The sequence below is a fragment of the Suncus etruscus genome, chromosome 7 (assembly GCF_024139225.1).
Source record: "Suncus etruscus isolate mSunEtr1 chromosome 7, mSunEtr1.pri.cur, whole genome shotgun sequence".
Taxonomy (NCBI): domain Eukaryota; kingdom Metazoa; phylum Chordata; class Mammalia; order Eulipotyphla; family Soricidae; genus Suncus; species Suncus etruscus.
Window position 1 is genome coordinate 62641644 of NC_064854.1, and position 13043 is coordinate 62654686.

The 13043-nt window shown below is 36.4% G+C and overlaps 1 protein-coding gene across 1 annotated transcript in view; it reads right to left on the minus strand.

Moving 5' to 3' along the window:
- Positions 1 to 12387, minus strand: part of MEI4 (meiotic double-stranded break formation protein 4) — a 145755-nt gene extending 133368 nt beyond the window's left edge. The window contains exon 1 of the mRNA XM_049777634.1: positions 12156 to 12387. Coding sequence (XP_049633591.1) covers positions 12156 to 12387 — 232 coding nt within the window. The remainder of the gene's footprint in view (positions 1 to 12155) is intronic.
- Between the last annotated feature and the right edge of the window lie 656 nt (positions 12388 to 13043).

The window sequence follows — 13043 nt, forward strand, 5'->3', positions numbered from 1 at the left end:
CCCATTTGATGCTCAGGGGTTACTCTGGCTAAGCGCTCAGAAATTGCCCCTGGCTTGGGGGAGACCATATGGGATGCCGGGGGGATCGAACCGCGGTCGTGATCTTTCCTTGGCTAGCGCTTGCAAAGCAGACACCTTACCTCTAGTGCCACCTTGCCAGCCCCAACTTTTTCAACTTTTTAAAAAATTTTTATTGTGGTCAAAGTGAATTACAATTCTTTCACAGTAATATTTGAGGCACATAGTGACAATGAATGAGGGGTATTCCCACCCTAGTGTTGTCCTCTCTCCACCCTGTTCCCAGCATGCATCCCACATCTCCCCTCTTTACCCCCGTAATGCTAGTTCAACTGTTCCCCTCTTTGTACAGCTTGTTGTAGATTGGGTATCGATTCTGTTGTCATTGACTTTGGATTTGGTATTTGTGTCTGATCAATTTTTATTTCCACTAAATGAACATTCGACTGACTGGTTTTGGTACCATGGAGGGGGGAGAAAAAAAGTCAAACAAAAAGGAGAAAAACTAGGAGCCCATCTAGGTGTTATAAATAGCCATTTAGAAGAAGGAAGCGAAAAAATAATAAAAAGGAAGCAAAACAAAACAAAAACAAAAAACAAGGGAGTAACAACAAAATTTCAAAGAGTAAAGAAAGAATAAACCAAAAACCAAAACCATCAGCTACAGAAAAAACAAAAAACAAAACCACACCAGCAACTTCTTAAAAAAGGGGTTATGTTGTTATTATTCATCCTCCTCCTCCTCCTCCTCCTTCATCTCTTCCTCCTACTCCTCCTTCTTTTTGCATAGGCATGGTAAATACTGGGGGAATTATTTCCTTGGCCGAAGAGATTCAGGGTTTCTCCACCCTTGAAGCATACTGCCATGGGAACAACTACAGGCTCCCTACTCACTCATTTACACACCTCAAGGTCTTTTTATGGTGCAGGAAATTTTCCACTCAGATGTGGGTGATGACATCCTGCCTCTCTAGCTGAAGTCTTGTTATTTGTGTAGGTCATAGGGTGAAGGCTAGGAGAGAGTTTTGTTTTATGGTTCTAGGAATTCTGCTCCATCACTGTTGTTGTAATCAGTCTTCTATAAATAGTGGTCTTGGTTTTTTGAACACAGTTATTTTGAGGATTTTTTCCATCTTCTATTTATTTGAAGGCTATTTTCCAACATCTGCTATTGTATCAAGACCTTAAGCAGCTCATCTTCCAGTTCACTGATTCTGATTTCAGCAACTGTTACTCTGTTGGTGAGGCCTTCTAGTGAATTTTTCATTTTGCCTATCAAGTTTTTCAGTTCTGTTATTTGTTTGATATTTTCTCATTTCTATTCTCATATCCTCTTGAGTCTTACTGTCTATACCATGGTTTCTTTGAACATCCTCAATATTTCCTTCTAATTGTCCTTATCAGAGAGGCTATGTAGGTTCTATCTTCAGAAGTATGATCTTTATTGACTAAGTGCAGTGGGAATCTGTGTTGCTTTCTTATTGTGACCTTTGCAATGTGGAGCTGTTTAATGTGTAAAGTAATGTGCACTGAAGGTGTTGTTTTAATATGTTGTGATGGGGCTTGACTAGAAGAAATGTGCTGCCACCCATTGAAATGGAGTTGAGTGGCCACACTCTTCTCCAGAATACTGGTCTGGGGCAAAAATGAGTCAAAGAGAAGCCCACTGCCCACTGGTCCTTCTGTCTGCCTCATGGCTGTACTCTTCTGAGGGTACCTCCATTCTGTTACATTTTAAGTATACTTTTATGAGTACATTATGTAGCTGTTATTATTTTCTTCATTAAATATTTACTTCTAAACTACACAATAGGAAATGTTTCTGCATAAAAATTATAGTTTCTAAGATACATCCCTAATTATTGCCAGCAAGATTTCAATAATAATAGCTTATACAATTTCCTGTAACATATGAATTGATATGGAATGAATGACATTTGCTACTTTTTAAAAAGCATCCTCACTATATCATGGGATTCTGAATATTATTGTCAATTCAAGGACTCTCTAAAGTACAGTAATTATTCCAAAAACAGAAAGTTCATTTTAAAAGCTGCATTAGTATAGTGTGCATGTTACTAAGAGGGAAGTGCACAAATACAAATACTGTTTAGTTATTTTTTAAAAGATAAGGTATATAGTGACAACTTTTAAGAGAAAAGTAGTTCATAGATGCTCACTTATAGAAAATAAATAAAAAGCTTAGGTGTGTATCAATGACTCAATTCTAAATCCAACAGTGTCACTAGCATACACAAATCTGCACACAAATGATTGGCTATTTCTCCTGGTTCCATACATAACTACTCCTCACCTGTCTCCATTTCCCCTACATAATTCTCTCCATTTTATCCATACTCCAGGTTCTCAAAATCAGAGAAAACTGGTGTAGGCTCAGTGTACAGCCATATGCTTTTCCTCGTAAGACAAGTATTAATGTTTCACCTTTTCTACCAGAAATGCCATATACTAGAGAGAAAACTCTAGGGGAGGAAAGAGATTAAAATCAATTGGGTAAAATCAATAATGAATCTAGTAATAAAAACATTTGAGTTGAACATAAAATGTAAAAGTTCACCTTAAGCCAGTATTTACAATCATGTACAAATTTTGGGATAATCTATAAACTATAAAAGTGAAGAACTACTTTCTCCAACTTCCAGAGATCCTGGTACAATCACTGTGGGGTGCATCAGAATTTTTTGAAAAGACTCAGATATCCATTCAGGGTTGAGCTTTACTATATGGAGCTATATAGTTATAGGTCTACACTATTAATGAGGCAAAGTCTTTCAAACAATTAAATAATACAGACAAATAAAAATGTAAAGTCACAAATATGACTAATGACATTTTTCTTTTTCATACAGATCAGAGGTAATCTGTTGTGGCGATTGCTATTAAATAGCTAAGAGGGTAGCTAAATTTGAGCTCACTATGTTCATTATGACAGATGGCTAAGTATGTGCAATTACAGAACTGGAGTAGCATAGATGATGCAGGTACACTGTTGTACTGCTGGTCTTGTCAGACATCTGGGAGCAGATGTCTCCTTCACACTATAGAGTCACACACCAGAAGCACTATCTCATTTATAATACAATGCTACAAAATATCTGCAAATCATTCAAATTTCAAAAGCCACAGGGCTGATACTTCTCTAAAATAGAAGCTGTCCATAAAGACTGCTTTGTACTTGAAAAGGGGATACCAACATGCTACTCTGTAATGATGCTACTATCACACTGATCACAGGCAGGTAGACTGGAATTTCGTCTATGCAGAAATTTAGAAAGCCTCACTCCAAAGCACCACCCTGCACTGTGGATTTTTAAAAGTGCTATGTTTACCAACATCTATATGTTTTGTCTTTGTATCTATATCCCACTGGAATTCACTAAAATACTTTTTATATCAAGGTTGGCTTAGTCCTCAGTATAACCCAGAATCAGACAAGTACATGTGTTCATAGATCCACATATACAATATGAAACTTCAGAGTAAATTGTTTTGCTTGCATCTGCAAGATACTGACATTCAATGTCTGCAATATAATTCTTTATCTGTACTTTTTATATATTTGTTTATATTTGTTCTTTTTATATATTTGTTTGAGTCAGGGGCTGGGGGAACCACACGTTCTTCAGTGCACATCCAGGACTGGACCCTGACACCACAGTTTCCAAGCATTACCTCAATGTGGATATTGGCATTGAACATGTGAATGGAGAAAATTTCAGGTTCTGAGATATTATTCAAGTGGCCCTGCAAAAGCCTGAGTATTCCAAGCCTTCCCTGTGATCACACATGGCCACCCCTTCTCCTAGCCCCGCTGGATCAAGGGCTGTGACTTCTATCATTCTTATGACTAAGAAACAAAGATCATACAGAGGTGAGCTCACCAATACCTCCTGATGATTTTGATAGAGATTAACTAGATCCCTTTCTGTAGAGGCCTGACTAGATTTTTTTCTTTTGTGGGGTTGGGCGAGTATCTTGGAACATATTGGGTGATACTTAGGGGCTATTCCTAGCTCTCTGCTCAGGTATTACTACTGACAGCCTCCAGTGAACCATGAGGTATATGGGATCAAACATAGGTCAGCTGCATGCAATGCAAATGACCTACCTGCTGTACTATCACTCTGGCACCATTATTAAATTTCTTAAACATATACTTTACCTTCTGTTTAAAACCTATGATACACAAACTTTATTTAAAGTAAAGTGATTGAGTACTTGGCTACTGGGCTGACAGCCAACATTTCTGGCCAACTCTAGTAAAGGGGAGAACACAGCACTTTTAACAAGTTCCCAAATGATGATGAGGCAGCTGAATTGGGAAGCATACTTTGAGAACTACTGATCTAAAAAAGGAACAGAAATGCATTGTTCTAGGATTCCAGAGGAATCACTATCTATTACAACTTAGAAGAGAAAAAAAAAGAAAAAAAAAGAAAAACAGAATAGTTATTAAAATCATTATTGTTTTCATAAAACTAATAACATCGTCCCCTCCCTTTCTCCCAAACTTTTTCCTTCCCACCTCCCCTCCCCCTTCCCTTCTTTCCCTCCCCTTTTCCCTTTCCTTCCTTTCCCTTCTCTTCACTTCCTCCGTTCCCTACCCTCCCTTCCCTTATCTATCTTCCCTTCTCTCCCCTTTCCTCCAACTTTCCTCTATCTGTTGTTTCCTCCTTCCAAAAAACCAATGTGTAGCTGTAGCTCTTATCTGGAAAACAGAAAGCTATTGTTCAACCTCAAGTCCTCCCCAATCACCTACATCATGATGCTTCCCTTCTCCTCAGAGACTATTGGACTTTGAGCCAATAGTCCACATTTACTACCTTAAAAATGGTGGTTTTTTCACACTAACAGCATATATATCACCTGGAATTTTATCTTTAATACAGCATCTCAGGCAGGCCTACTTCCATTTACCCTAGTTACCTAATTTTTTTCTTCTGATAATGGAATTCATATTGTTCCATGAAATTTTCCAGTCTAAGTTATAACTAAAAGCTATGAACATGTTAAACTTATTCTGAACAATAGATTTCAGAATATCTACGTTCCAATATTAAATCTAGATTGTTCATGGAATCTTCTTTTGATAGAACCTTTAAGTAGAATCTTGAAATTCTAAAACAGATAAACAGCATGATATTTAGAGAACATACAACATCTACAAAAATAAATCTGATCTTAAATATATAAGCAGATTAAGGTTTGTTACAGACACATCTACTTTTGAAAAATCACACTGACTGAACTTAAGAAAACAAAACTATTGAGTAGGGTTAGTTTTTATTTCATACATAGGAGAACAACCAGGTCTTGAGTCATTTAGTCTGTTCTAATTTACAGTAATGTACACATACATGGCTCCACCAATATTAGAAGTCCTAAGACACAGTGTACCTTAGTCCCATCCTAAGAAGCTAGATCTTACTCTCGGCCTCTCTTTCCATCACTGCAAGGCAGGGACTTCTCAAAATATCAGGTCAGCAAAGCCATATTTTGTTCCAGTATTAATACTCACATAATCCATGACCAAATATTAATCTCTGGGGATGACATTCTATTTAAAAGGTTGTAATTTTGTTCCCAGATGCTATGAAAAGTGTTGGATAAAATGGTGAATCCCTCTGTTAGAACAGAGGAATCAAATCTACGTTAGGTAAAACAGAAAGGATATTAAAATTGTATCAGAAAAAAAGAAAGCAGCACAGTCAGACTAAATAAAGGCTAAAAATGATTTAGCATATCTTATAGAGAAAAAAGCATGTGTTAAATTCTAGAACTGAGAGATCAGAAGATGGAAATCCACCTTGTAAGTAAGAGAAAAAAATTCACTGTGTTAAAGGGCAGATGTGGAAGACACAGTTGTAGCTTGCCTACAGAAGTAACAGAGAGAAAAAATCAATTTACTAAGAAATTATCTGGATATCCAAATACCTTCCTGGCACTTAGCTTAAGCAAAGAAGGTGGTTATATCCTGCAGCAAGAGTCAGAGCTGGTATTAAGAAGAGATTTCGGAAGACGGATTTTTGTCTAGAGCACTCTATAGGCTCTGGAAGACCCAGCTGGCCTCACCTCACCCCATCTCTGTTCTCTTCCACTGCTTTCTGGCTTTGTCCCTGTGACAGAATCTGTTTGATACTTCCTAATCTATATCTCTGCACACCAATCTGAAGTCAGTTCCTGCTTAAGTATATCTTTGGACACAGTGGCAATGCTCAGGGTTTCTCCTGGCTCATGACTCAGTAATCACTCCTAGTTGTGCTCAGGGATTCCAGGGATTGAACCCAGGTTGGACACATGCAAGACAAGTGCCCTAACACCTGTACTATCACTCTGTCCCCAGATATTAACATTTCTAAATGACTGTCTTGTCACTATCAAAGTCAGCTAATAATCTGTGCTTTTTCTAATTTCAATTTTATTTTCTTTGCATATTGATGCTTCCAGGTATCAAAATATTGATTTAATTTTTATGTGATAGATACCAGCAAACCTGTTTAATGTATATTTATAAATTAACTTATTATTATTTTACAGCCTTTCACTAGAACCCATATTAGATTAGATGTCTATGTGTAATATGCATATATGCAGAAAATCACTAGCAATTTTTTCAATTTTAAGCAAATTCCCATCAGTCAATTTGATTATATTAAAGTGTATGTGAAACCTAAAGAGGAAATGATTATGCACTGACTTTCCCATGCTCTTTCAGAACCTGAAAAACAGCAAACACTCAATATATAAATGTTGAGATGCAGGTGCACAGTGTGTCAATAAATTAATTACTTGTGATGTGCCCTCTGCCTGTGATCTGGGACAAGGTAATATAAATGAAGACATGAGACAGAGGAAGAGGCTCAGAGGGCCAGCCTGAAACAAGTGGCAATTAGGAGCTGATGCCAGGCTCCATGCAGGTGAGGCAGCAGGTATAGAAAGTCTCAGGATATCTGACATGGTTTTGATACCCATTCAACATCCACCTAGCTAAAATCTTCCCAACTTTCAAGGGATAAGAAGGAGAGCTGGTAGAAGCAGTTAAGTAGTAAGCATTTGATATCCAGCTTATTAAGCAGCAAAAGGAAAAAATGAGAGAAGTGGACAAACTTAACTACTATCAACTAAAAGGGTAGGAAGCCCCTGAATCTTGAGTTCATTTAGTGTTTCTAAACTAATACTAAAATGTAGTGTTTTAGTAAACTTTCATGCTAATTTTGTAACTACGAGACATATGGTCCCTGAATAAAAATGTTCCAAGTTAGTTAATATCCAGAATCCAAAACTTGAGCCAAGTTCAATCTAACCTAATAGTGCTGCTCTGTTCACCACCCCACACAACCCAAATGCTTTGCATGAGTCTGTGATCAGTTAACATACATGTATGAATAAATACCTCAAGGAATTAAATTAATTAATTTATTCACTACAGCTAGCTGCTCATCGAACTGTCTGTATCCTTTATGAAAATGTGGAGTAAGTAAAATTGTAGAGGGGAAAACAAATACCTGACACTTCATAGTGATGAAGTGATGCCTAATTTTGCATACAAGCAAATCTCTAAATCCCAGCCCTCTCCCCTCCTCCTATCCCCTTAACCCTCCCTTTCTCCTCCAATTTCTCTATCTCTCTCCTCCTCCTTCACCCCATTCACACAAACACACAATATTTTTGCTTGTTTTCCCCACTGACAATGCCCTATCTGGTCACCATGGTCCATTCAAACTCTGATCAACAATTACAACAGACAGTAGCACCTCCTAATAGTCTCATATCTGCTTCTCTTTTCACATCTACACAGACCTAGCTTAAATACTTGCTAATATTATGAGACATCTTTAGGAAATAGTTATCCTAAATTGATAAATTTGTTATTTCTCATCTTCTCCTATAAATCAAGATCATCTAAAAAAAAAGAGATATTCAACTTATCTACTTCATAATTTAGACAGTGGTCCTCAAACTTTTTAAACAGGGGGCCAGTTCACTGTCCCTCAGACTGTTGAAGGACTGGACTATAGTGAAAATAAAAACTATGAACCAATTCCTATGCACACTGCATATATCTTATTTTGAAGTGAAGAAACAAAACGGGAACAAATACAATATGTGACCTGCGGGCCATAGTTTGAAGACCCCTGATTTAGAATATACTCAAATATAAGAAATTGGAGACAGTAATGGTTTAAGCCACTGTTTATCCTTTTACATTTTCAAAATAAAATTTAACATTAGGAATTCAGAATTAATAAATGTAAAAAGGAAACTGAGAGACAGCATGGAGTTTAAGGCATTTGTCTTGCATGTGACCAATCCCAGATTGGTACCTGAACACCACAATGAGTGATTATCGATCACAGAACTAGGTCTTGAGTATCACTGTATGTGCCCTCCCTCCACCTCCCCAAATACCCTAAATAATCTATTATGAAGTAATTCTATAGTTGCTTTGCTAGCTTCTACTTCACTGTCCTAAGCATATTGGAATTGATTTTCCAATATTGTTTCAAAGTTAGAAAGCAGCTATCATCAATCCAGGCACATATTGTGATCAATCAGTTTCCCATGTAACAAATAAGGTGTCTAAATTAAATAAAACTAATTTAAATACCCTTTATGGGTCTCATCTCTTTGTACAAAATGGCAAATCTTTAAAAAACTCAGAAGAATAGGTTCAGAGTGACAGTACAGTGGGTATATTGCTTGCTCTGCATACGGCCTATTTGGGTTCTATTTCTGGCACCCCATAAGGTTCCCAAAGTTTGACAGGAGTAATCTCTGAGCATGCCAGTGGGTGCAGCCTAAGAAATAAACAAAACATAACTCAGAAGATTTTCTTTAGTTCTCAAGACACTGTCAAAGAAAATATAAACCTTTGAAGATTTAGCCCACTGGGTACATTTCTATCAAAACAAAAATGGAGTGTTGTGCTAAGGAATAAGGGAGCTGGTTCCTGAGCTGACAATCAGCTATGTCTACCACACAAAACTCAAAAGATTTTGAGAAATGTGACACTGGATATCTAAGTTTCTTTGAAGCTTTCTCCTTTTCTCTCTCCTCTGCCTTCTTTCTCTCTCCATTTTAAGAAAAATTAAAAGGTGGAATATTCCTACATATTTATACATTCTCTTTGAACTTCTAGTCTCAGATATTTCTATTTAAGAAACTCTAGAAAAATAAATTAGAATGAAAAACAGCTAAGTCTCCAAAATGCTACATAAACCATATATTTTTGTTTCTTTGCTTTCCATATTAACTCCGCTTTATTTAATTCTAGGTTGCTTGGTACTTCAGTGAGTAGATTCAAAATTCAACTCTGTAAATTCAAATCAAATCAACTCATTCAATTTATAAACTGGACTTGGGAACTTCAATTCTAAATGTACCTATCACCTTTAATGCTCTTAAATCATTGACAAGTGCCTGAAGTATCTACTGTGAAATCATACATGTCTGACCTTTTAGTCCTAATATTCATAGGTCTACTTCATCATTTTTAATATAGACTTCAGTTGACACTGTAAATTAAGTTCTTCAGTCTCTCAATCTGTCAAGAAGCATCCCATTCAACATTTATTGATGCCCTGCTTTCTCTAACCTCTTGGGAACAGTTGCATTGGTAGAGCAATCCTAGAATTACAAAAAGAATATTTAATAACATAAATATATCTAATATAGAGTTTTGACTTTTCAGGTATGGAATTTTCTTAAAGCAGGCATGCCAGACTTTCAAATCATACATTTTTAAATAACAGTTGTGTTCCTTTATCTTACTATCAATATAATAGCCCCTTTCTGAACTTAAACTGTGTCCCCTTTAATAATACTGCTACTTATCTGAATCTACCTATTTAGTTCTCATTTTTCAAGTGTAAGCTAACAGATGGAGAAATAGATTACTTTCAAGCATCTGTTCTGAGATGCTTTACCTTCACTCCTAATGTGAGTAAAACAGAGTTTAATTATAAAATATTTGAAATTTTCTCTCAAAGGCTCTGTAAGTCAAAGTTTTGGATATAAGAACAATTTATCACCCGAGCTCTTGCCGGTGGGCACTGTCACACTCTAAACAAAATAGAAAAACTTAAAAAATTATAAATAAGACTCTTAATGATAAACAACTATTCTGACATCAGAGAATTTCAACAGGGTCACAATTTATGATTACTGGAACATTTTACATAAGGGCTATGATGTTTGTTACATTTGTGTGTATTAAAGAAGAACATTACTTCAGAAGACTTAATAGACTAAAATTATCTAATACTTTCTTATTCATGTTGGTAATAATATTAAGTAATATTGGGATTTTCTTGCTAATACCGCCAATTAAAGTGAATAAGCACCCTAATGTCCATGTGCATACCCTTCTTGTACTCTATTAATATAATGATCCCTTTTCCTTTGACTATAGCCCCACTCCTCCCTCAAAAGCTCCATCCTCCCTTTAATCTCATCTATAGTTATACTTTCAACTAACATTTAAATGTCAGTGACTCCTATAGTTGTGTCTATATTTTCAGCCTGATCATCCACCTTAATTTTTAGAACCATACTTCATCTTCCTTCCAAGTTATTCCTGTATAAGCAAGAATTAGCCTCAGACAACCATGGATTCAACTTTTTACCCTCTAAGCTTGGTTCTGAGTCCACTATGTATATATTCAAAGCAACATAACAATTCAAGAAACTAGGCCAGGGAACTTCTGAAATAATTCACAAATGCCTGAAGTGTCTACTTGAGACCATACATGTCTGACCTCTTTTTTAGTTCTAATATTCATTGACCTTCTCCATCATTTTAAAATGGGCTTCAGTAGATACTTTTATAATTGTTTTCCTTGTCTCCAATCATGGTATAGTCAAAGCATACTTTATGATCCAACTCCTTGACAAGCATATTTAAGTGCCCTCAGAGTCTGGCCATAGGGTAGGTGGTGAATATAAAATGCTGAGCAAATAAAAGATCCTCTCCTGAGTGAACTAACTAGTTGAGGAGAACCTGAACTATTTTGAGCATAACAGACCTCCATTTGCCCATTTCCTGCCTAATTTTGAGAATAGATAAAAATAAGCAGCCTGACCAAACATTTATCTGCCTGCTGTAAGAGCACATCACCACATTTGTAGCCTGTTTTCTGAAGACTTCTGTCAGTAATCAGAGAGAGAAATATGATTTAAAAACAAATTCTAAAGTTTCATCACAAAATGACCTACCCTCCAGAACCCAAACAGAATGAATTATTTCTTCCTCTGTGTCAGTATCTCTATTATACCCTTTTCCACAATTGGGTTATTCCTCCTGCTAGGCTTGGAGGTACTGAATAGTAAAAACAGTCTCCCTTTTGGTACCCTTATAATACTTAACACACTTACCACAAGCTTGGTCCAGGGCTTGATATATGACAGCCATAAAATCAACATAAAACACGTGGTAAAATAATTACACTATTTTTTGTTTGATTTTTTGAGTCACATCTGGCAGTGCTCAGGGGTTACCCCTGGCTCTACACTCAGAAATCGCTCCTGGCATGCTCGGGAGACCATATGGGATGCTGAGATTTGAACCACTGTCCTTCTGCATGCAAGGCAAATGCCATACCTCCATGGTATCTCTACGGCCTCAATAATTCCACTATTAATACAAACAAGGAGGTGCTTACTTTATACAGTATACTTAAAACATTGCTGCCTTCAAAAAAAATCAGTAATAGTACAGCCAGCAGGTAGGTTTTACCTTTCATACAGCTGACCTGGTTTTGATCCAAGCATCAGCTATGTCTTCTGAGCCTGCCAGAAGTGATCCCTGAGGGTAGAGCTAGGAATAATCCCTGAGCCATATGAGACCAAAACAAAAAACAAACAAACAAAACCATTGCTGCCTTAACATCAAGTTTATTCTGTTTTCTAATTTTATATCTGTGTCTAATGTGGCCCTTTGTATATGAAACAGTCAATAGATATTGAATTAATGATGAGAAGTAAAAATATTCATTAGGGAATAAAGAACCTAACTTTAGAAAACTAAACAATTATCATTTTGATGGTGAATTTCTAAATAATTTTGAAGTAAAAATAAACAAATCAATACATTCCAAAAGGCCATTTCAGACACTTACCTTTCTTAGTTGATAATGAATAAATCCCATTCTGAAGAAGTTTTTGGCGCAGTTGCAGAACTTCAGTTTCCAAGGCTTCAATTTTTGATCTCCACATTACCTCGAGCCCAGATCCCATCCTTGCAAGGTCCTCTGTATATTCTTTGCTGCTTTTGTTTGCTGGTTTTGAGTGGATAATTGCCAGGGCCAAGGCCAGCTTTGAAGTTCTCAAGTACCATGCTCGATCATCCATTCTGGCTTTTGTCCCTATCAGTTAATTAAAAAAAATATTACAGGAACTCTTTTTAATTTATGTAATGCATTTTATTTGCTCAAAATTGATCTTACAAAGTAACACTAATTAATACTTTATAATACAACTTGATATCGGCAATAGAATTTTTAAAATTTACAGGAATTTTTTAAAAATTTAAATTGTAAATTAGAGTACTAAAAATATGCAAAAGAAGAGCAGAGGCGCAAGTGATAAGACATCTGCCTTACTCTGTGCTAGCATAGGACAGACTGTGGTTTGATTCCCCCTCCCCCCTGCGTCCCATATGGTCCCCCAGGCCAGGATCAATTTCTGAAAGTAACCCCTGAGCATCTTTGGGTGTGGCTGTAAAGACAAACAGAAAATATGCAAAAGAAAAAATGCATATGTACACACAACACAGTAGGTGTATTAAGATTCAAAATAATAGGGTAGGTAATTTGACAAATTCTTGGAGTAGGAAAAAGTTAGTGAGTTTTATCCACTTTTTAAATATCTGTACCTAGTTACATTGCCTCAAAATTCTAATTCCGCAAAACTGGGACAAAACTGAGGTTTTTATACTTGAAAAGGGTCTATTATGTAATAATAACCACAAATTAAATCATTAATTTAAATGTGAGCCCTTCCCCTGC